The sequence below is a fragment of the Chrysemys picta genome, chromosome 4 (genome assembly GCF_011386835.1).
Source record: "Chrysemys picta bellii isolate R12L10 chromosome 4, ASM1138683v2, whole genome shotgun sequence".
NCBI classification, from domain to species: domain Eukaryota; kingdom Metazoa; phylum Chordata; order Testudines; family Emydidae; genus Chrysemys; species Chrysemys picta.
The window spans coordinates 34,802,454-34,827,858 of NC_088794.1; the positions used below are offsets into that span (position 1 = coordinate 34,802,454).

At 40.9% G+C, this 25,405-nt stretch overlaps 1 protein-coding gene across 14 annotated transcripts in view; it reads right to left on the bottom strand.

Annotated features, from left to right (window-relative positions):
• Positions 1-25,405, bottom strand: part of CHID1 (chitinase domain containing 1) — a 275,561-nt gene that overhangs the window by 165,562 nt on the left and 84,594 nt on the right. For 13 of the 14 annotated variants that reach the window (XM_065594671.1, XM_024109643.3, XM_065594673.1 and 10 more), the window contains 2 exons: positions 9,188-9,289; positions 5,966-6,121 (listed from right to left, as the gene is read on the bottom strand). In XM_065594671.1, coding sequence (XP_065450743.1) covers positions 5,966-6,121; positions 9,188-9,289 — 258 coding nt within the window. The remainder of the gene's footprint in view (positions 1-5,965; positions 6,122-9,187; positions 9,290-25,405) is intronic. The other variant, XM_042862184.2, reaches the window with a different exon arrangement.

Sequence of the window (25,405 nt, forward strand, 5' to 3'; positions counted from 1 at the left end):
GCTGCATCTTCAATTGAATACACTAATTCCATCAGAAGGATAGTCCTTCAGTCTTTTCCTACAATATAGTTAGTGCATTGCCATTTAGGCTTCCTCCCACACCCTCCAGCTAATCTGACAAGGAAGGTTAGAGGGTAAGGAAATAAACCTAGCCAGATGTCACCCTGTTGAGTTCCTCACCCTCTTCCCACACAGGGAAAGCAGAACAGTCATTCACCTCAAAACCAAGGCAGAAAACATGAATGAACTTCTGCCAGACCCTCCTTTTCCTTTCTACTGCTCACCCCGGGCCCCTTTACTTCATTGAGACGACTTCCATTTTGGTTGACATTAGTGTTGTCTTGACAATTTCTCTCTTATTTAGGCGTGCTTAAATAATGCTCATAACTGACAAGATAAAGGTGATGTTTTGTTGATGGAATGTATTGCGTTGGAAGACATAGCTAAGAGGAAGTTAATCAGCATAATAAAATACACAAAACGTAACGCTAAAAGTCCCTTTACAGGGGAAAAAGCAGGGATATGATGACATGAAAATAGTGTAGACAGCAAAAGTTATGTAAATTGAAGTTTGCACATGCATATTGTATGGGTTATGTAAGTCACAATACTTAATGCTGATTGGAAGAAAGCTAATGAATATGTAATGTGGAAAGGTATAAGAAATCAAGTGAACACAGGCTCAGGTTGGAGAATACCTGACTATAGACTGAGACAACCAGGTGAGCTTCCAAGTACCCCAAAACTTGGTAGCTTGAGCCCCTCATTGTTCTGTCTTATCTATTTATCATCTATCAAATATATGCTCAGAACTATAGATGACAGCGATTCTGTCTGAAAATTTATAAATAAAGGCCAAAACTGATTAAGTCTCAATTAAGTTGACCCACGCCTCACCTTGCACACCCCACAAGCAGTATCCCAGAACATCTTTTCTTGTAAACTGAAGTTTATGTATGCTGTGATTCACTGTAACATAATAGTGTATTAATCCTATTCTCAGTACATTTTCCTCCCCCCAAAACAGTGCTCCAGTAATCAGATCTTAATGATTAAGTATAATAAAATTCTTAAGAGTATCTACAATATTTAAAAGACAATGTATACACTGACTTATTGTCAGTGAAAATCTTAAGACTCACTCCAACTCTCCATTTATTCCCTTAAAAGAAAAAGGATCAGACCTACCTCAGCAGGCCACAAGCAAAAGCCTGTATAAGTAGATGGCCCTAGAAAAGTGTCTTAAAGGTCAATCTTTGGCTCTAGCAGAAAACCATGATGAACAAGTTCCATAGCCAAGGGCATATTCCTTACCCCTTCGTTATCTGTAAACCACCAGTAATGGATCTCTCCTCTGAAGTGCTGCAAGCAGTGAGGGTTCATGTATATGTAACAGATACTGTGTACCAATTTCCCATATTGGCCTGCAGATTCAAGACACCCCCAAGTCAACAAATACAGCATCCCCCCTGGATGTGTGATTAATGTTTTTCAAAGAGACACAGGGGCTGAATGCTGGAGCTTCCTTTACAAGCAGTTTTTTTTACCAGTTAAAATAAATAAAGTAAATTTCACTCTAGAAGATCATCAGCCAGTGGTACTTTTCAATAATAGATCCAGATTCAACTTCTAAGTGTGTATAGCTAAGATACCAGAATTTAACTATGCATCCTCAAAATACAACTCTGGAAAAAAATTAGCTTAAACTGTGAATCTGTTTTTATTAAATAAAGCAGAAGCACCAATTACAAAGCTGCATACATGAATAGAAGCAATTGTTTAAAATTGAAAGCCTACTAAGTTAAAAAAAGTATCTAGAATGTTGTTTCAAATTACTTTTGCTAACTGAAATATGACAATACTATGCACTGCCACTGAAGTCAGAAGGACCATTCCCCTGAGTAGTAACTACTTTAACTCCATAGTATTCACTGCAAACTCTCTTACATCTCTAAATGTATTCTCTATTGGAAACAGTTATAGTAATTTTCTACACCACTTAACTAGAAGGGTTTTTTTTTGCCACTAACTCAAAGACAGCATGCTTGGGTCCCATAATATACTATAGAATACACTATAAAAGTAGACACTATATAGCAATACAGTATAGTTATTATTGGAAACTTCGCTACAGACAGTGCAGTATCATGAAAGCCAGGAGATAGTATTCCTATATTCCTAGGTTTTTATACATAAAGTATTGTAATGGAAACTATATTAATTATACTATCTACTAGAGTAAATATACTAGTAAATACAGAATCATAGAATCATAGAATCATAGAATATCAGAGTTGGAAGGGACCTCAAGAGGTCATCTAGTCCAACCCCCTGCTCAAAGCAGGACCAATTCCCAGCTAAATCATCCCAGCCAGGGCTTTGTCAAGCCGGGCCTTAAAAACCTCCAAGGAAGGAGACTCCACCACCTCCCTAGGTAACGCATTCCAGTGTTTCACCACCCTCCTAGTGAAATAGTTTTTCCTGATATCCAACCTGGACTTCCCGCACCGCAACTTGAGACCATTGCTCCTTGTTCTGTCATCTGCCACCACTGAGAACAGCCGAGCTCCATCCTCTTTGGAACCCCCCTTCAGGTAGTTGAAGGCTGCTATCAAATCCCCCCTCATTCTTCTCTTCTGGAGACTAAACAATCCCAGTTCCCTCAGCCTCTCCTCATAAGTCATGTGCTCCAGACCCCTAATCATTTTTGTTGCCCTCCGCTGGACTCTTTCCAATTTTTCCACATCCTTCTTGTAGTGTGGGGCCCAAAACTGGACACAGTATTCCAGATGAGGCCTCACCAATGTCGAATAAAGGGGAACGATCACGTTCCTCGATCTGCTGGCAATGCCCCTACTTATACAGCCCAAAATGCCGTTAGCCTTCTTGGCAACAAGAGCACACTGTTGACTCATATCCAGCTTCTCGTCCACTGTGACCCCTAGGTCCTTTTCAGCAGAACTGCTACCTAGCCATTCGGTCCCTAGTCTGTAGCAGTGCATGGGATTCTTCCGTCCTAAGTGCAGGACTCTGCACTTGTCCTTGTTGAACCTCATCAGGTTTTTTCCGGCCCAATCCTCTAATTTGTCTAGGTCCCTCTGTATCCGATCCCTACCCTCTAGTGTATCTACCACGCCTCCTAGTTTAGTGTCATCTGCAAACTTGCTGAGAGTGCAGTCCACACCATCCTCCAGATCATTAATAAAGATATTAAACAAAACCGGCCCCAGGACCGACCCTTGGGGCACTCCACTTGAAACCGGCTGCCAACTAGACATGGAGCCATTGATCACTACCCGTTGAGCCCGACGATCTAGCCAGCTTTCTATCCACCTTACAGTCCATTCATCCAGCCCATACTTCTTTAACTTGGTGGCAAGAATACTGTGGGAGACAGTATCAAAAGCTTTGCTAAAGTCAAGAAATAACACATCCACTGCTTTCCCCTCATCCACAGAGCCAGTTATCTCATCATAGAAGGCAATTAGGTTAGTCAGGCACGACTTCCCCTTGGTGAATCCATGCTGACTGTTCCTGATCACTTTCCTTTCCTCTAAATGTTTCATAATTGATTCCTTGAGGACCTGCTCCATAATTTTTCCAGGGACTGAGGTGAGGCTGACTGGCCTGTAGTTCCCCGGATCCTCCTTCTTCCCTTTTTTAAAGATGGGCACTACATTAGCCTTTTTCCAGTCATCTGGGACCTCCCCCGATCGCCATGAGTTTTCAAAAATAATGGCTAATGGCTCTGCAATCTCACCCGCCAACTCCTTTAGCACCCTCGGATGCAGCGCATCCGGCCCCATGGACTTGTGCACGTCCAGTTTTTCTAAATAGTCCCGAACCACTTCTTTCTCCACAGAGGGCTGGTCACCTTCTCCCCATGCTGTACTGCCCAGTGCAGCAATCTGGGAGCTGACCTTGTGCGTGAAGACAGAGGCAAAAAAATCATTGAGTACATTAGCTTTTTCCACATCCTCGGTCACTAGGTTGCCTCCCTCATTCAGTAAGGGGCCCACACTTTCCTTGATTTTCTTCTTGTTGCTAACATACCTGAAGAAACCCTTCTTGTTACTCTTAACATCTCTTGCTAACTGCAACTCCAAGTGTGATTTGGCCTTCCTGATTTCACTCCTGCACGCCTGAGCAATATTTTTATACTCCTCCCTGGTCATTTGTCCAATCTTCCACTTCTTATAAGCCTCTTTTTTGCGTTTAAGATCAGAAAGGATTTCACTGTTTAGCCAAGCTGGTCGCCTGCCATATTTACTATTCTTTCTACACATCGGGATGGTTTGTTCCTGCAACCTCAATAAGGATTCTTTAAAATACAGCCAGCTCTCCTGGACCCCTTTGCCCTTCATGTTATTCTCCCAGGGGATCCTGCCCATCTGTTCCCTGAGGGAGTCAAAGTCTGCTTTTCTGAAGTCCAGGGTCCATATTCTGCTGCTCTCCTTTCTTCCTTGTGTCAGGATCCTGAACTCTACCATCTCATGGTCACTGCCTCCCAGGTTCCCATCCACTTTTGCTTCCCCTACTAGTTCTTCCCTGTTTGTGAGCAGCAGGTCAAGAAAAGCTTTGCCCCTAGTTGGTTCCTCCAGCACTTGCACCAGGAAATTGTCCCCTACGCTTTCCAAAAATTTCCTGGATTGCCTGTGCACCGCTGTATTGCTCTCCCAGCAGATATCAGGGTGATTAAAGTCTCCCATGAGAACCAGGGCCTGCGATCTAGCAACTTCTGCTAGTTGCCAGAAGAAGTGTTTCAACACTGTAGCATTATTTCTGCAAAACCAGTATTGCACATTTTACTATAGCAATACGATAGATTTACTGTAGACAAGATGGGTGAGGTAATATCTTTTCTTGGACCAGCTTCTGGTAGGGAGAGAGACAAGCTTTCGAGCTACATAGAGCTAGTGTCATTTTGTTACCCACAGCAAGAATCCTTTAATATAAAAGCTTCTGTTCTAAGTAACTGTTTCTTCTTCCCCATCCCTTAGTCAATGTCATTCAGGCCCCCATTATTCAGCTAGATTCAGGAACGATTCATCACCTGCAATGAACTGCATCTACAATTTTGCACTATAACAAATTGCCAGGAAAAGGCATTAATAAAGGGCAGATAAGGAAACTGTGGGAGCAATTCATGTGGGCAACAAATGTCTGCACAAGTGAAGGCCAAGACAGAAAATCAGACCCTCAACTTAAAAGTATTTGCCCAGCTAAGTTGTATTTTACTGCTTAATGGACAAGCAATAATTATCCTGGGTGCATTGGTTAACTAACACATCTGGCCTACAGTTGAAAATGAGAATTGTACTTTGTGCTTAGATTCTTATACTTACACACAAAACTGCTGAACAAAGTTGATTTACCTGCCAAAAATCCTTGTTCCTTCTCTGGCTCAGCCAGCTGTATCTATACTATATTTTGGAAAGAAGACAAATGGCTAATTATGTGTGGGTATCACCCAAAATTGGAACAGCCATTTTCTTCTAAAAACCAAATTGGAGTTCCAGGCTATGTTTGGTAAAGTTGCCTTTATTTCTCTTTATCTGCTTGTAGGTTTTATTCTCAAGGCAACTTCTTGTACCTTTTTCCTTGAGACACCATTTACAAAAACAACTGTATTGTGGCAGCATATTGTGGCTGTAAAATGAATACTGAAATTAGCTTAACAGATAATTTCAGAAGCTGAGAAAAGCAAAATGGAAAACAATATTTCAGAACATTTTAACAGAATTTCTGGCTTCCAAAAACACAAGTCAATCCCTTTGCATACAAAGTCCCTACTCTATTTTCTATGGCTGATGAGAATTTCTTCAAGCTATAACTTAATTTAAAGCCTTGATCATTTTTGCCACTGCCATTATGATTGTAAGTCAGTATTTCTAAACACTAATTATTAAAACTGTGAAAGACATCAACTTTAAATAAAAAAGTTTGCCGTCTGTAGGCATTTTACCTGTTACCAAGGATAGGCTCTCCAGAGGCACCCAGTGCTGAATAGTCCATGCCATAGAAATTCAGCCCCAGAAGAATTTTACTCCTCCATTTGGATTCAGGATCAAGCACCTGAACACAGGCCCGTACCCAGGGAAGAGGGGAGTTTGGGCCAGGCCTGTTGGGTCAGCAATGGAATAAACAGGATGTCAGAAACAGTAAGTGTTCATTTTCAGATAACAGCAGCTTTGTATTCTTGAACTAATTATAATTTGATGAGCAAACTACGGCACATGAAAAATTACAAAGGCTAAATGGACAGTCTCTTGTAGTCTGAACTCTAGTTTGATGCACAAAGCACTCAACCTGGTTTTCAAATGACATTGTGACCCCTTTCTAGACAAAAAGGCAAAGAAATATCTCACATAAGTCAGAAGAGAAGGCTTCCATCTAGCAGTTTTTCCACTTCACTGGGCCTGGGATAATGCCCACAAGAGAATTCAAAATACTCAGTGCCTTGAGTTGTTTTGTATACCATTCTGACCTTTACTGTTATGTTGCAATGTAACACACCAGACCTAATCCTGTTCATTTTACTCACACAAGGAGTCAATAATTGGCAAGCAGGATTTAATCCATTGTTGCTTAACACTCCTACCTTGTGGTAATGAATGCAGAATTATCTGGATGGGCAATGGCATCATAAGGAAAAGCCATGTTTGTAAAATGAACAATTGGACCACACAGACTGGCTGTCGTCATGTGCACCAAGCACTCAGTAGTCTAACATAAGGAACAACATATTCCAGTCTTGTGAACATCAATGGATTTCACCCTCTGGTGACTATCTACCTCAAAGTGTTTTGGATATCTGTACAATTAAAAATAAAATCAAAATAGTAAGCATACTGTTCAGAAAATACTTTGCGAAAAATTATGAGTTGTTCATATTTAAAGGTAATGGTGTAATGCCAAAATGGGGGCAGTGTCCTATAGTTCATATGTTAAGACTAGGCATGGCAGAATTTGATTATTTTTTTTTATAATTTCAACAGAGGCAATGTTTATTTTTAAGCATTTTTTCCTATTTTTATCAATTTAAATTTCACAGTTGCGGGAAATTATAGGGAGTCAGACAATTATTTCATGATAGTAGATGTAGAAATTCAAAAATGTAAAGCTTTATAACCAGTAAAACTCTAATTTTCAACATCATATGTCGAAGTATATAAAGTATCTAGCCTTAAATCAAACTCTAATAAGTTCTCAAGGAGCATTTTTCTTACATTGGTAGCTGTAAATTTTGACCACCACTGGAAGTATTTTTCATTGGTTAGTGCATGTACAGTAAAACTGATGCTAACCAACATTTACCAATTTAAAAAAAAACTAATCCTCCCAAGCCTAGATAAGACCTATCCAAGGAAATTCAGAATAAACCTATTAAAACCAGTTGAAAAAATCCTGTCTCAAGCTAAGGTACTACTATAAAATCACATTTATTGAATAATGGAAATGACCGATGTTACTACAGACTCTAAAGGAAGTGACTCCTTGTGCAGAACGAGCAGCTGCACTGCAGCAACAGCAGATTTAAGCAATTGTACGCACCAGTTAAAGAACTGACTCAGAATGTCTCCATAACACTGTTTAAAACCAAAGTTGCTGTTTCATCAAAATTCCACCTCAAATTAAAATGATACCTTATAGCTGTTTGATTTTGATACCAAGCTCAAGATCAAACAAATCTAATACACTTGTGCAATTCTTTAATGCAGTTAAGTTTTTAAGGCTTTGTTTATTCAGCTAATAATGTATCACTTGCTAGATTCTCTATCTTGAAAGTGTCTATACAGTTAATACATATAGAAGATAATGATGCAACATTGTACATTTTAAGAATACAGTCTTAGCAGTATTGTGTTCCATTGCCAGCTACGAGTAAATGTCAGTCGGAGATCCTACGCAAAAACTGCCAGGGTCACTTTGACAAGCTTCCTGTTTTGTCACCATTTTTCATCTGATTGTGTAGCCATAAGAAACCGGCTGCATATGTGGCTGGGACTGGAACATGTTTCAGTACAGAGAATTTAACAGAAATATGTTCAAATCTCAGTTCTCATTCCCAGCTATTTTTTTTAATTCTAGGGCTTTAGGAGTGGATTGTTGAGAATGAGTGGTGGAAACTGAGAAAGAGTAGTAGTAGAGGCAGGATGTGGGAAGATGTGGGAGTGAGGGAGATATATAAACTCTTTTCCAAAAATAAAGGCAAGCTTCTTTTAAACGTTTGATTGGAAAAACAAGCACCAAACACAAACCTGTCTAGAGGTTATCAAAATGCTAATATACTAGATATGACAAAGATCCCTTAAGAGTGCTACAGATTAGTAGAAGTGAATGGTATGATATTCCTAATGGCAGGGAGTTTTTACTAACTCACCTCAATACAGACTTTAGGAAACCAAATTTCAGCTATGTACTGTCAATTTAGCAGGAGCTTCAGAAGCATATTTTTATCAGGAACTTGAGTTTGAAGTCAACCACAGCCAGTGGGAATGAAAGTACACCTCTACCCCAATATAACGCCATCCTCGGGAGCCAAAAAATCTTACCGCGTTATAGGTGAAACCGCATTATATCAAACTTGCTTTGATCCGCCGGAGCACGCAGCCCCACCCCCCCGGAGCACTGCTTTACCACGTTATATCCGAATTCGTGTTATATCAGGTCGCGTTATATCAGGGTAGAGGTGTATTTAGTATAGCATTTAAAAACAGTTTCTTAAATGCTAGAGTCTACTCTAAGACCAAATTAGGCAAGTAAAAACATCAGTTGTGCACAATGTCATTTTTCCACAGAATGAAAGTACACTTGTACATTCATCCTATCATGGGTTTTGAAACTGCACCAACTAGGGTCTGAAAACAAAGCAAAGATCATCTTACATAAAAGAAACTAACGTCCAGTTACTAGCAAACAAACTCTTGAGCTGAGGTTCAAAACCCTTTAAGAGATCTGGACATCCAATTACCATTAAAGTTAATGAGAATAAAGTATCCTAATCTTAGACATCTTTGAAAGTCTCAGCCTTCATCCATAATCCTAACTGCTAACCCTAATGCCTTATCTGGTGTAGTTAGAACAAACTATCCATTCTTCTTGTGATCAGCCAAGGCTGTACCTTTCACAGCTACATAACTGACAATTAATTTCTGGTTATCTGTGCCCAGCCATGTTGCCTTACCGCTGTGGTGTTGAATAGTCGTATGTCATGAGACTGAAGCTGTCCATTACTGGGGCCAATTGATCAAATTCTTTCTTTGTGAACATTCCCAGCTGATTGGTCCTTTCAACAAACAAACAAAAAAGACAAAGTATTATATATTTTGGGTTGCTCTCTCCCCTAGATTAGGGGAATTAAATTTAATTCAGTTTTATCACATAGCACAAAACTTTCATTTTGGGATTGCAGTAAGACGCCTCAGTGACGTTCTTAAAATGAATCTTTAAGACAAAATATTGAGTACTACTGCATTGCCTATGGGGAAATGTCAAAGAACTGGACATTCATAATAGACTTTTAAAGATATATTTGCAACGTAAGTACAATTAATATAAAAACTATGTTCTAATCAAATTTCTTCATGTAATATTGGACTGAACCAATACACTAATAGTCTTTGACAAGCCAAGCAATTAATTGTTTTTAAAGTTGCTATTTTCATTTAAAATGCTAAGCTATTCTGAAAAAAAAAAAGATTTATAAATAATTAAATGAATCAAACTGTTCCTACAAAAACATGAAATAGATAGTTTCTTGAGAAAATGTCCTCCCCTCATATTCATGTCATAGGAAGTGGCAAAAGGAGTCTACGCTGCACTAAGATAACTATTTTCTCAACATGCTAAACCCATTTTGTTTCTTTTTAACCACTGCTAATACAACCACAAAGTCCCAAATAATGGAATGACAACAACACCGGGTGCTTTTAGCAATAGATGGTGGTATGTACACTTGCTTCGAGGTTGGACATAAGTGCTGCACTAACAGCAATAAGGATTACTTTAACTCTGAGAAGGTGCTGCAATTCCTGAATTTTGAGATTTAATTTACCAAGGTCAAGTAGTTTGACACCATTAAGCAAGATGTATAGCTTAGAGAGCCAAAACACTGTTTGTCCTGTGAGATCTAGTATTTTTGTACAAGCCTATATAAGAGGATGAATGAATTCCCTTATTAAATTTAGCCATTTTCCTCCAACAACTAACTTTAAGCAATGACCCATGGTCCTATATGAAGGAGGATGGGAATCTAAAATCTGGAGAGTGTGGCAAAGGGAAAAAATGAACAAAGAGGAGAGGTTTGTTTCCTGGAAGATTAGTGAAACCTGGAATTCAGGTTAAATTGAGTTGGTAGAGGGGAAAAAATGGCAAAATACTATTCTATAAATGCCTGCCTTGAATGTTCTTGACCTGAGTAGAGCAAGGACCAATGCATGAGTTTCTCTACTGCAAGCTTAAGTAAAGGGATGAATTTAACAAATTTCTCTTATAAGAACAACAAAAATCTCTCAGGGTTTTTTTTTTGTTATTTTTAGAATGATCCTTACTTATATAACCAAGTGTCAAGTCTCCAACCCAACTTCATGTATTTTGTTAGTTCTGGGCATTTAGGGGCCCCTGAATTTCTTCTGTTTTCTTTTTAGGTAGGCTGGGAAATACTCACTAGGTACTCTGAAATTCCTTCAAAGAGCAATGGTCATAACATCAGAGAAGGGACAAGTTAAAGTAGCATTATGCCTCTTCCTACCACTCTCCCCAGGAAATATAAGACAGCCTTGATAAAAAACATACCCCAAAGAGTGGGCAGCTATGGGAGAAGACACTGGAAGGAACACCTGTGTCCCACCAGCCATAGGGATCTGGGAGAGCTGGGGAAGAGAGAGAGAAAAGAGAAACAGCTCACTCCCTCCTAAGTCAGAGCTAAACATAGAGAGGAATTGTACAAAGGACCAATGAGTGTGGGTTGCTACAAACTCCATTTTACTTAACAGAAAAGAGCAAAGTTATGTACTTGCAAGTACATGTGGTGCTATTCTGTGTGTCACCCACAAACAAAATGTAGTGAACATAATTCCCATTAAAGGAATTAGAGGGAAAGTATTTCAGAGTTCAAATTTTTCCTGACCAATAGCTTTATAGGAACACAGTTATTAGGTCTAAAAATTTACAACTATCCTTTATCTAGAAATGCTGCAAATAAAACTAATTCCTGCTCCATCACTCTGGGAAAAAAAGTTAATGGAGCAGAAATTAAGAAGTGGTGTGGAATAGTCATTTTCCATGTGCACGTTGACATATGTGGACTGAGTATGAATGATATTTGCAAGTCAGGTCACTTAATCTGACAACACATATTAGAATCAGATTATTTACTTCCAGTATAGATAAACATGTCAGCAACTGTTTTGTTTTGATGTATACTATGGCAGCCTCGTGTTCCAAGAACCAATAATTTAGTTGCCACACTAAGGAGTCCTTCTCTTCTTCTCCCCAAGGCTTCAAGCACAAATTAAAAAAAACAATCTCCTCTTCTGGGACCCATGTGTGAGCCTCAGTCTTCTCAACCGTGATCTGCCTGGCATTTTATTGCAAATTTAAATCACAAACTTTCTACAAGAATAAATCAAACGAAGAGTGTCTTTTTGTTACAATGTCATGGTAACCTGAATGCCTGTAGGCAAAACAGTTTCCCTTCCACAACCCCAGCAAAATGCATTTTCTGTAAATTGATTCTGATTATTTCTGGGAGGAGGCATAAGGAGTAATTATACCAAGCATTAGATTTTTATGGTATGTTGTATTGCTTGGTAGATTAAGCAGGGTAATACTTTAATGAAACTCAGCGATGCAACTTGCCCACCCCAACTTTTTCAAATGAACTACCAAGGAATAGGGAAAAGGCATGCAAAACACTGTCATCGTCTCACACACAGAGGCTTGTAACTAAACTGTTTCAAATAAGTGTAACCCTCCGCATGCTGGGAGTGGTGCTCTGTTCCCCTCTAGCAGTGGCTAGGCAGCTAAAAATTAATGATCTTGCTACAGTCTTGGCTAAGAAACGTGTCTTCTAGATCATACAGTAGCAGCTCATGCATTTAGTTCCAGAGATCCCAGGTTTGATCCCCACTGCCAACACCCCTGTGCGAGGCGGCGTTACACAAGAAAGGACGATTGGCCAGGAACAAAGGCCTACAGAAACATGCTCCATCGAGTCGTGTTTAGAACTGAAATTGAAATCTATCATTTTCAATTCAACATCAGTCAATCAATTCTGCACAAACAATTTGCAAAACCCCTCAGCTGCGGAGATGGCGGGGGGAGTCATTTTGCCCAGCGCATGGGCCTTTCAGAAATGTTCTCAGTAAAAGAATTGATACTTGAGGATAAAAACTCAGACTTTAGGACCAGAAGGGACCATTATGATCATCTAGTCTGACCTCTTGCACATCACAGACTACAGACCTTCACCCACCCACTCCTATAATAGACCCCATCCTCTGGCTGCGTTACTGAAGTCCTCAAATCATGATTTTAAGACTGCAAGTTAAAGAGAATCCACCATTTACACTAGTTTAAAGTAGCAAGTGACCCATGCCCCACGCTGCAGAGGAAGGTGAAAAAACGCCCAGGGTCTCTGCCAATCTGACCCAGGGGAAAATTCCTTCCCAACCCCAAATATGACAATCAGTTAGACCAGGGGTCTCCAAAATTTGAGACAAGGGTCTTATTAGATTTTTGAAGGGGCTTCGCGGGCCGAAGCAACTGTGAAAAAATTAAATATATGCAAAATCGTTAAAAAAAGAATTATTATTTTAGGATTAGTGAGAAATATGGTACTGATGTTTTTCTGACAAAATTGCATTTAGCTGTGGTTCAAAGTTAGTGTTCCCTATCATCAAAATTGATTGTAAATGTTCATCAGACAAGGTCGATCTGTAGTTGGATTTCACATATTTCATCATTGAAAATGTTTTTTCACACACATAAGTAGTGCCAAACACTGACATTAATCCACAAAGTTTTTTTACATGAGCATATTGATCACTTGGCAGGCATTTATAGAACTCTACCAGATTTCCTTCCTTATATTTGTCCTTCAAAAAGTCATTGGATTGCAGGTCAAGCACTTCCATTTGAAGTTCAGGTGGCAGTTTTTCGAGATGGCAATCAAATGGGTTTTGGAAGATCCGTATTTCTCCTGCATTCACATCAAGGTCAGAGAAACGCTCCTGGAACTGTAGTTTCAGATCAGAAATTATTTCTTGTGCAAACCTAGTTGGGAATCGTGATTCAGTTTCTTGGTTGGTTGAACTTTTCACAACATGTAAAACGAGCAAAGCAGTCCCTCATCAGTTGGGACTCGAAAAGAACTAGTTTTTGCCTGAATATTTTCACCTGGGTGTACATGTCACAGATAAGCCTGTTTTCCCCTTGTAGTCTAAGATTGAAGTCATTCATGTGCTTGGTCAAGTCTACGAAAAAGCTAATTTCCAAAGCCATTCACTGTTTGTGAGTAAAGGTAGAGGTCTTTTTTATTTTATTTAAGAACATTTCAATTTCAGTTCTAAACACGAAAAATCGTGACAAAACCTTTCCACAGCTCAGCCATCGAACTGAAGTGTGGTAGGACAAATCGTGATATTCTGATTCTATTTCCACCAGAAATGCTTGGAACTAACGATGGTTAAGTCCATGCAAGCGAATGAAATTCACGGTTGAAACTACTGGTTCCATAACACATGACAAATCCAAATATTTCCCACACAATGCTTGCTGATGAAGAATGCAATGAAGAATCATAGGCTTGGGACAGCCCACACTTTCACAAGCTTTGTAGATTTGTCCAACCAAACCTTTTTTTGAACTGCACATGTTTCTACCTCCATCGGTTGTAACGCACTTCCGTTGTTTCCATTGCAGATTGTATTGAGAAAGTGACTTTTCAACTTCTTTGAAAATCTCTTCACCTGTGGTTGTTCCATGCATACTATGCACAGAAGCTAGTTCTTCCGTAACTTCAAAATTACTGCCGACCCCGCGAATAAACAACAGCAGCTGCGAAGTATCGGAAACATCAGTTGACTCGTCAAGTGCGAGGGAAAACCACTCAAACTTCTTAGCCTTTTCATTCAGCTGGAAAATTATATTACTGCCAGTGTCCTCAATTCTGCGAGCAACTGTGTTCGCCGAAAGACTAATTGTCTTAAATAAATCTACTTTTTCTGGGCATATTGCTTCGGCTGCTTGAATCATACATATTTTAACTAGCTCGCCATCAGTAAATGGTTTTCCTCATTTTGCTATTAGGTGTGCCACTCGGAAGCTGGCTCTTGTTGCAGCTTCGTTCTCAGTTTTTCTTCTTCTTCAATATAAACTGTTGTGACGATAAGCCACGTTTCATAGATTCTAATTTATCTGAACGTAGCTCTCCCGTAAATTGAGAGTAGTTCGACAAGTACTTGGTTTCATGTCTACGAATGTTGTATTCTTTTAGCACTGCAATAGTTTCGTTACATATTAAACATAATGCTTTACTACCTGATTCGATAATGAAATAGTCCACACTCCATTGTTCTTTAAACACGCAACATTCAGAATCAACCTTTCTCTTCTGTCCTTTTCCCAACATAATCGCCCCAATAGAAATGGACTTAAACACAACGAATATATGTTTGTCACTAGTCTGACACGTGCTAAGACAAAAACCGAGGGAAACAACAATGACTCATCACACATCCAGTTCCTTCTGCCGCTACTAACCTACCTACTGTGTGCTAATTGGCTCTGCGGCCCTGGCAGGAATGCAGTGACGTCATGAAGTTTTGCCACCGCTCTGAGATTTCCACTGCTGGCCCCTTGCCAGCTGCGGTCCCGCCGCTGGCCCCACCCAGTGCCCGCTGTTGGCCTGGGTGAAGGAACCCAGGCTGGCAGCAGGGCTGAGACCCCGACTGGTACGAGCCTGCGGCAGGAACCCCAGAGCAGCGGCAGGCTGAGCCGCTCAGCCTGCCGCTGCTCTGAGATTCCCGCCGTGGGTTCCTGCCAGCCAGGGTCCTGCTGCCCGATACGATGTCAGTTGGGGGGGCTGGACAAATCAAAGCCGCGGGCCGTAGTTTGGAGACCCCTGAGTTAGACCCTGAGCATGTGGGCAAAACCCAACAGCCAGAAACCAGGAAAGAATTTTCTGTAGCAACTCAGAGCCCTCTACATCTAATGTCTCATCACCAGCCATTGGAGATATTTGCTGCTAGCAGTCGCAGATCGGCTACATGCCATTATAGGCAGTCTTATCATACCATCCTCTCCATAAATTTATCAAGCTCTGTCTTGAAGCCAGTTAGGTTTTTTGCCCCCGCAGCTTCCCTGGGAAGGCTGTTCCAGAACTTCACTTGACTGATGCTTAGAAACCTTTACCTAATTTGAAACCTAAACTTGTTCATGGCCAGTTTATACCCATTTGTTCTTGTGTCTACATTGGCGCTTACCTTAAATAACTCCTCTCCTTCCCTGGTATGTATCCCTCTGATGTATTTATAGAGAGCAACCATTTCTCCCCTCAGCCTTCTTTTGGTTAGGCTACACAAGCTCTTTGTGCTGCTAACATGCCTTTCAGCTGACAATCTCAAATCACTTCAAAGTTTAAATTAATCCTAAACTCCACTCTAAGGCAGATATTTCCTCTAGTATACAGCTGAGGAAATTGATATACAGAGGGCCAAGAGGCTTGCCTGATGATATATAGCAAGGCCCTGAGAATCAAGGCACTTGCAATCCTATGCTTTAGCCAAAAGCCTGTCTTTCATCTAGGCTTTGAATATTAAGCATGTATTAGAGTCAATGCAGTTGCAGTGACCCCATCACCATTTATCAGAAATATGTAATGTGCATATTGGAGGAAGCTCGTCATTAATTTCTCAGTTGACTGAAGGTGATTTGATCTGTTCACAGAAGTGCAACTATTAAGGGGGAGAAGTTAGCTGTGCAAGCACACAATATAAAAAAATCAGAATATTTAAAAAGAATATCTCAAGAAGTTCTTTATGTGGAATTAACTTTGCCCTCTGAATGGCTGCATTTGCATTAGCTCTGAGCAGGGCCGGCTCCAGCGTTTTTGACGCCCCAAGCAGCGGGGGGGGGGAGCCACAATCAGCGGCACTTCGGCAGCGGCTCTACCGCCGCTGCTTCATTCTTCGGCGGCAATTCGGCAGCCCGAGAGGGACTGAGGGACCCGCCGCCAAAGAGCCGGACGTGCCGCCCCTTTCCGTTGGGCGCCCCAAGCACCTGCTTGCTGCGCTGGTGCCTGGAGCCAGCCCTGGCTCTGAGCCTACCTCAACCCAGTTAAAAAGGTGACTGTGCAATTTGGGGCCTAAGCAAATATGCTTTTTTTAAAAAAGTGTGAAATGAAGCACTGAATGTGAGAGAAGTGTGATCTTCCAAAAGGAAGATAAAAATAGAAATCAGTTGTTAATGTGTGCAAACATACTGTAATTATGCAATATCCTCTATAAATGACATAATTCAGTATCAAGAGAAAGTACGTATTGTGACAAAGTTCCTCCTCTGCCTTGACGGGTCCTGCGCTTTTTGGTGGATTTGCTCACCTCAGATGTTCACGGCAGCCCTCAGTTTGGTCGCTTCTGCTAGAGGCTCAAACCTGCCGTTCACTCAGCTAACCTCATCACTGGCCAGCAAGGGGGAAACGGAGAACAATCTCTGCAGTCTCTGTGTCCCACCTAGTGGGTCAGGGACAGGCCAGATCCCTTTCCAAATTAGACCTTCCCTTCTGGTGTTTCTCACAGACCAGGTCAACTCCTCCTATGTCCGATCAGGAATTGGGGGCATGGAGGGAACCTGGGCCCGCCGTCTACACTGGGTTCCAGCCCAGGGTCCTGTGGATAGCAGCTGTCTACGTTTCCTGTATCTGCTGCGTGACAGCTACAACTCCCTGGGTTACTTCCTCATGTCCCGCCCCAGCACCTTCTTTATCCTCATCGCAGGATCTTCCCCCTGAAGCCTGATCACACTTGTACTCCTCAGTCCTCCAGCAGCTTCTTACTCCCTGCTCCTTGCACGCCCTCCAGTAACTGATGGGAGGTCCTTTTTAAACCAGGTGTCCTGATTACTCTGCCTGCCATAATTGATTCTAGTAAGTTCTTAATTGGCTCCAGGTGTCTTAATTAGCTTGGTTCTAGCAGATTCCTGATTGCTCTAGGGCAGCCCCTGCTCTGGTCACTCAGGGAACATAAAGCTATTCATCCAGTGGCCAGTATACTTGCCTTCTACAAGACTCCTGTACCTCACTGGTCTGGGTCTGTCACAGTATAAAAGGGGGGGGGGGGAGTGTTCCTTTTATATGTTAGGCCATGTGAAATCCTTTTACTCCATTCTAAAATGCAGACACGACACATATTTGCATCTGGGTTTTTCTCCCCCCCCCCCAAATGAGGCTCAGTTTCCTTAATATTCTACTCAGACACATTCGGGGAGTCCCACTTGATTCTTTAAGTAATCAACTGTTCAATGCAATTATCTCTAAAACCTATTCAACACCAAAAAATTCCAGGCATCCAGTTTTGGAAACAGCCTAGATTTAATTTGAATGCACATGCCGTGCCAAAGGCATTCCCTGAGTAGAAGTTCATTGCAAAAAATTTTCCTTTGATATTTAGCCTTTATTTGCTTATTCATTTCATCCCACTCCTAACTTTTTATTAGGCTAAGTAGTTCCTTTAACTTGCTATGGTTCACACATTTCAATATATAGGCTTACGTCCCCACTTGGTCATTGCTCAGACAAGCTATAGATTCAGAGTAAAATTGTTATTTTCCTTCAATCCCCCGGGCCATACTTCTTGTTCCTAGAAACTCCCTCCAATTTGTCAGTATTTTTCTGATGAGTCCTAAACTAAGCATAGCATTCCATGTGCGATCACATCACAACCCTACAGAAAGAAATCACCTATTTCTTATACTATATCTGAATATGCAGTCCAAAACTGCACAGCCCATTTTTGCTATTCTGCTGTCCATGTTACTTCTAAAACTATATATAATTCTAAAATGTAGTAAAGTCTTTGGCATTACTGATTTCCATGTTTCTCTTTCCCATTAAATAGCTTATTTTCAGCCCTCAGTGGTGTTATCAAATACTCTTTATTTATTGTAATCTGCAAATTAACATGCTCTTTCTACTGGAGACATATCTGATGTTTAACAGCTGTCTTAAACGACTCTTGCATTACTCCAATTCCTACTTCTACCAACTTGGTATTCTGACATTTATCATAACTTTGTTTATGGCACTTTTTTATTCACAGGTCAGCATTTATATCAAAGCCTGTATGAACTGAGTACCAAGTTTTGAGGTACTGTCAAAAGTTCTTTTAAAATCGTATTACAATGCATCTACCACTTACCCACTAATTTTTAAATTTCTATTACAATCAAGTTTGTTTAGAGTTATTCTTTAATCTCATGATGCTTCTTGCTCATGGTTCTATTAACCTCCTCTGCAAAATTTGCAATTTGTTCTTTGACTAGGAAAAGGAGGCTAGACTTACGAAATGGCTATTGCCAGGACTACTTGTTCAAAGTTCCATTTTATATTTGGTTTTTTCCCATCTTCTGGTCCCTCTCCAGTTGTGTGTCCCTTCAGAAGTAATTGACAGTGGTACAGTATATTTGCTACAGCAATTTCTTCAGCATCCTAGGATGCATATCAACTGGACTTTTTAAATAATTTATGTTCAGATAGTCCAAAAAAACCCATCTGGGCTTTATTGGTAAGTATTTTTACAAGTTTCTCACTTCGTGACCATCTATACCATATTTCTTGTTGAAAAATAGAAAAAATATTTGAGCAAATCAGCCATTCAATCCACTTTCATTTACTTTTAAATGGACCTACTTTTTCTGCCATTTGTCATCTCATTATACTTACCCCGCAAATGAAGCAAGGTAAACAAAAAGCTTCCTATAACTCATTCGGCTTTTCTCTGCAAGTTTAAACTATATTCTTGTTTGGTTACCTCATCTCTTTTCCATTTACAGTACAGGGCTTTTTCCTCGATCCTCAGGTCTTTGAACACTCCTTCATGAAGGAGACTGTTGGCTCCTTATTCACTGTATGCTTCTATTTCAGAAGTCATCTAGTCAGTAATGGCTTAATTGTCATATCTTGTAGAACTCCCCAATTTCTCCCCACACTAGTAGTTGGCAAAGCTTCTCCCCACACCAGACCTTCCTTACTGGATTTCATATTTCCTCAAAATTAGGTTCCCTGAAATTTAACACCTTTGTATTATTGAATTTTGTGATCTCAGTGCCCAGAATTCAATTTGCTCATGGTCAGTGGTTTCAGGATCCCTTTTTATTCTTACATTCAATCTGTTCTCCCTTATTAGTAGAAAGTAGAGGCTGGCTTCTTTCATTGGAATTTCTACCTTTTGGATCACACGAATGCAGACATGGCTAATACTAGCCAAATACAAAATAAGATATACGGTGGCTTAGATATTTTAGTTCCTAGAATGAATCCTGGTGGGAGCAGTCATTTTGGTAAATGTAGCTGCAACAATAAGCAGAAGTGTCAAATTCTGGCTCACCAAGTCAAGGGCAGGATAACAGCTCCCTGAAGCACTTGTCGCCTAGTAAAGCAACATTTTGAATGATAAGTAATCTGTGCTTATGATAGCATTGGATGTAGCAGCCAGGTCAATGCCTTGGCCTTGACAGGACTCTGCAGTAAAGAGCCATGAATGATAATTACTGACATAGTCCTTGCTGTCAGGAAAGCACATGGACATGCTGAGTCAGGATGCATAAAGGGAAGATTTCCAGAGAGATAAAAGCAAACAATACACAGTGAGTGGTGAGTTCAATGTAGGTTGATGAGGACTTTAAAGAAGCGCAGCAGCATCTCCAGCTCTGCTTGCCAGTGCTAAGAGGTGCAAGGCCAAGACTAAAGGCACCCTCCCTTTTGGGCCATACAGTTCTTGAACTCAGATGGGCACAAGAACTGAGATTGTTGTTCGTTCCTACATGTGAGAGTGGAAGGGGAAAGGCTTGTGCTATACCTTCCTGCATACATGTGCACAGGCCAGATGAAGTCTCTCCCTCAGCATGCACATAACACATCGAAGTTCCAATAGAGCCCTGCTTTATTCAGTGAGGGCCTCAGAAAACTTGCATGCTTAATATTCAAATAAGTTGTCATGCATTTTGTGATACAGCTCCCTTTGCTCATATCTTTGGTAAGTGCTGAAAACCATACAAGAATTCAGAGATTGATTCTGGGGTTGGAAATCTCACTGCATGCAAGTCAAAGCTAAGTTTTCACTGGAATACTCAAAACGTTTCAATGAGGACTATTTTGCCATGCCATATTAAAACTGTCTGCCTCCAGCCATTACAGCTCTACAGGCACTGAGCATTGCAAAAAGAAAATTTTGCTCTTTTGAGAAGTTGTTTTGGAGATTTGCAGTAAGTCATTTTGTTGCTGGAGAAATCAATGATACTGAGTCTAGAGTAGTGTATATTACTTACACTTATTTACACCTCTACATACATGAGTACTGCTCATCTTAAACAGCAGTAAGCCAATTTGCACACAGAGACAATTCCCGAAGGCCAGCTCAGTCACCACAGCTCAACTATAGCTCCCTCCATTGAGGACCCCTCCAACTCTCTAGCCACCCCAGAACACTCTCCTCACTAATACACTAGCAATTTTGGAACACTGTTGTCCTCCCTTTCCCAAGCCCCTGTGTTTAATACTTGCAAGACCTCTTCTTAAGCTTCTGTCATGACTCCACTTCTGCTAGTGCAATTTTTATTTTTTTACACACACATGCACACGGATGTATTCCCCCCACCAATACAAAACCTTGGTTTTGTCAAATTGCCTGATGGCCAAACCATTTTTGCTCACACAACATAAAAGCCTACCTTCGGTAAGAGAGAGCATGTCTGCAAGAGTTCATCTCAAGAGTGAGCAACTGAAAATGTGGAATTCTAATGGAAACACAAAAACTTATCCTTCCAGATCTAATGAGTAGGAACTTATGATGGCTATATATAAACCCCACATCCGTAAGGAAAAGGTTATGCAGCTGTTCTGGGCCCAGGCAGCCCCAACCACCACACCTGCAAAGCATGCATGACTTGGAGGAGCTCAGAAGGAGAACAGGCCAGCTCAGTAGGGCAGCAGACAATGGAGGTGAACTGACCTACATTCTGAGTTCCTAGAAAGGAGTACTGCAGGCGCTCCAGCTGCCTGAGGCCTGGCTGTGTAGCGACGATGCCAAACCCAAAGGGAAGAGATTTGTGATTCTCAGGAAGTTTGAGACTTTATCTTTGATTCCAGTTATTTACAGTCTTTATCTATTGTGAAAAGAGGGAACTGGTAGGAAGTGATCCAGAGAGGCAGCAGTATAGCACTCTAGGGTTTAGGAAGTAGCTGCTTACAACTGGGCCATGGATTAGAACCCAGTGAAGGGGTGGGCCCAGGTTCCCCCATCAAACCCTAGGAGCACCAAAGGCAGAAGCCTAATCATGATATGGGGAGTCTAGATAGAGAAGGCCCTGAAGACAGAAGAGTCAAGCTCCCAAGACCCTGAGCCATATGCCCCTCACTTTAACTAGAGGGCTATCCATTGCTGGACTGTTTATATACCCTGAAAGGGATAGACATCCATGCGTGACCTGGGCAGAAGGCTGAGCCAGAAAAGGGGAAGATCACCGCAGAACCAAACTAGCTGTCAACGGGGAGTGCCAGCAAGGAAAAGAACCTGCCACATCATTGTGATAACTGGGACTACAAATTTACCCTAATTGTGAGCGAAACTGTTTAAAAAAAAAAAAGTACTTGAACAAATTATAACGTCATAAGACATCACATAATTTATAATAAATGTTGACGGGAAAAGGTATGAAAGAGATGAAAACACTGAATTAGTCCAAACAAAAAGGCCTATTGATATAACTCAAGAACTATGTTAAGACCATGCTACGGAAACAAGGAAAGCATGGAACCAGAAATCAGTGAACCAGAATTGTTGTGTTTGGAAAAAAGGCCTAATTGGTGGACAATATAATGAGGAGATGGGCTATTCCATTTCCTTTATGGGTCCTTAAAGAGACTTTCGGGAGAAAAACTGACTATTGGAGCAAGCTTCACCATCATACCTGCCAACCCCCACTATCTTCTGGGACCCTGGGTCTTCATCATCTTGATCAGGAGAGATGTCCAGAACAGACCAGGCCAGATCAGATAGCGGGTCCCAGATGACTTCGCCACCCCTACCGGCTACAGCTGAATCCCAACCACCACCTGGGATTGAATGGACTTTCACAACAACTGATTCAGCCCATCCCAACTAATTTCTTCTCTTTTCCCCAAAAGGACATTTATTACCATTTCTGATGCCATTCAAGAGATGATCAAAGAAGGGGTTTTTTCCTTCTAAAACTCTCTCCATCTAATGGGGAAAGGGAATAAGGGATGTAGTTAAAATGAAAGCCGTAAGACTTCACATTTCAAATGATTGAACTGTCTTTCCTTCTTTTCTTTATCTTCAATAAAAGGTTAAAAGGATTTTTAATGGTGTCTTTGCCATGATACTAAGCAGACTGAGGTCTCAGTATACCAAATCCCAAACCTTCTTTAACACTGTTTAATGTTCGACATTAAACATTACTGGGTTATGTTAACACCTTTGGCCCAATAATTCCATCTAAATTAATACAGCCCCTCCCCCTCCTTGGGCAGCACCTGCAGTGAATGATCTTCACAGAATTGCTTGAAAATCCCCTGGCAATTATTCGGTTGGATAGTATAGCTCAATATATCATCTCACTAACTGGGTAGTTTGCACAAGCTAACAGTATTAACTGAAGATTGAGTCAGACCCAGGGCCACAGGAGAATATGTACAAGTAGGTCACAAAAGTGCCTAAAAGAGGGAGAGATCCATGATATCAGGAAATTGACATCTGAAAACAGAGAGGCAAAACTGATATAGTTTCAGAGCCAATTGCCAATAAATAAAAGAAACAAGTGCTAAATTGTCTGGGTCTAGGAACATGCAACCCCTTATTATTATTATTATTGAGGAAATTCCTATAATATGGAAAAAAGATTTTGACATGCATATATTTTAATGCCTGAAATGTTAACTTAGCAATTCACTCAATGATTAAAAACCCACTGCAACTAACCATGTATATTAAAAAGAGTAATACCAACAATAAGGAATGTTTAAATCTTGCATTTAGATAGATATCTATACCAACCACCCTTTGTATTATAAACTCTCTTCCTTTTCTCTACAACAGTTTAAAATGCACAACAGTCACTACCTGAAAATTGAGCTTTGCACAGTCTGCAGAATGGATGTAAACTAGTTATTTATACTGAGATGCTTTTAATGTTTAACATATCTATCACTGGGTCTGTCTTTTTGTTCTGTGTTTATACAGCACCTAGCACAATGGGGTCCTGGTCCATGGCTAAGGCTCTTACGCAATATAGTAATACAAATAACTAAATCTGTCTGTATAAACTAGGAATTTACTGTTTGCATAGTGTGTGTAACAACTGACTTAGGCTGGTGTCAGGTCTGTAATAATATTTACATTAACTGTATTTTCAACCCCAAGTTTTCAAAAATCAGGATTCAGACCCCCAAAATTGTGAAACTGATTTTAAAAAACCTCACAATTCATAAATAAATAAAAATCAAGTATGTTGCTTTCTGTTTTCAGTTTTTAGGAAACACTCATCACATTTTCAAGCTTTTCTCTACAGCTATGAGGGCAAAAATCTTGCTTTTTAGAGATGAAAGTTGAGATATTAATCTATGACAAGCCTCCAGGAGCCGGGACTTTAAGTCACAAGACTCACGATAAAATTGCAAGGGCTAGAAACGATAACAGAAAACTGAGTTTACATGATAGAACAGGTTTAAACTAGGTTTGTGAAACATCACATAAACATGCGCCTGTATAAAGTGCTTTAAAAAAGTTTACTTACTCTACTCAGACAAAATTCCCTATTCAATGACTGCAATCTAGGTCTTGTAACAAGAATTCAGGGCCCAATTGTACAACCACTGATCATGCGTTGTAGGTGATTAGGACTCTACTCATTTCCTTCAAAAAGAACTGAGAACACTCTATCATAGGAGTTAAGAGTAACAAGAAGGGTTTCTTCAGGTATGTTAGTAACAAAAAGAAAGTCAAGGAAAGTGTGGGCGCCTTACTGAATGAGGGAGGCAACCTAGTGACCGAGGATGTGGAAAAAGCTAATGTACTCAATGCTTTTTTTGCCTCTGTCTTCACAAACAAGGTCAGCTCCCAGACTGCTGCACTGGGCAGCACAATATGGGGAGAAGGTGACCAGCCCTCTGTGGAGAAAGACGTGGTTCGGGACTATTTAGAAAAACTGGACGTGCACAAGTCCATGGGGCCGGATGCGCTGCATCCGAGGGTGCTAAAGGAGTTGGCGGATGAGATTGCAGAGCCATTAGCCATTATTTTTGAAAACTCATGGCGATCGGGGGAGGTCCCAGATGACTGGAAAAAGGCTAATGTAGTGCCCATCTTTAAAAAAGGGAAGGAGGAGGATCCGGGGAACTACAGGCCAGTCAGCCTCACCTCAGTCCCTGGAAAAATCATGGAGCAGGTCCTCAAGGAATCAATTATGAAACACTTAGAGGAGATGAAAGTGATCAGGAACAGTCAGCATGGATTCACCAAGGGGAAGTCGTGCCTGACTAACCTAATTGCCTTCTATGATGAGATAACTGGCTCCGTGGATGAGGGGAAAGCAGTGGATGTGTTATTCCTTGACTTTAGCAAAGCTTTTGATACTGTCTCCCACAGTATTCTTGCCGCCAAGTTAAAGAAGTGTGGGCTGGATGAATGGACTGTAAGGTGGATAGAAAGCTGGCTAGATCATCGGGCTTAATGGGTAGTGATCAATGGCTCCATGTCTAGTTGGCAGCTGGTTTCAAGGGTCGGTCCTGGGACCGGTTTTGTTTAATATCTTTATTAATGATCTGGAGGATGGTGTGGACTGCACCCTCAGCAAGTTTGCAGATGACACTAAACTAGGAGGCGTGGGTAGGGATCGGATACGGAGGGATCTAGACAAATTAGAGGATTGGGCCAAAAAAACCTGATGAGGTTCAACAAGGACAAGTGCAGAGTTCTGCGCTTAGGACGGAAGAATCCCATGCACTGCTACAGACTAGGGACCGAATGGCTAGGTAGCAATTCTGCAGAAAAGGACCTAGGGGTCACAGTGGACGAGAAGCTGGATATGAGTCAACAGTGTGCTCTTGTTGCCAAGAAGGCTAACGGCATTTTGGGCTGTATAAGTAGGAGCATTGCCAGCAGATCGA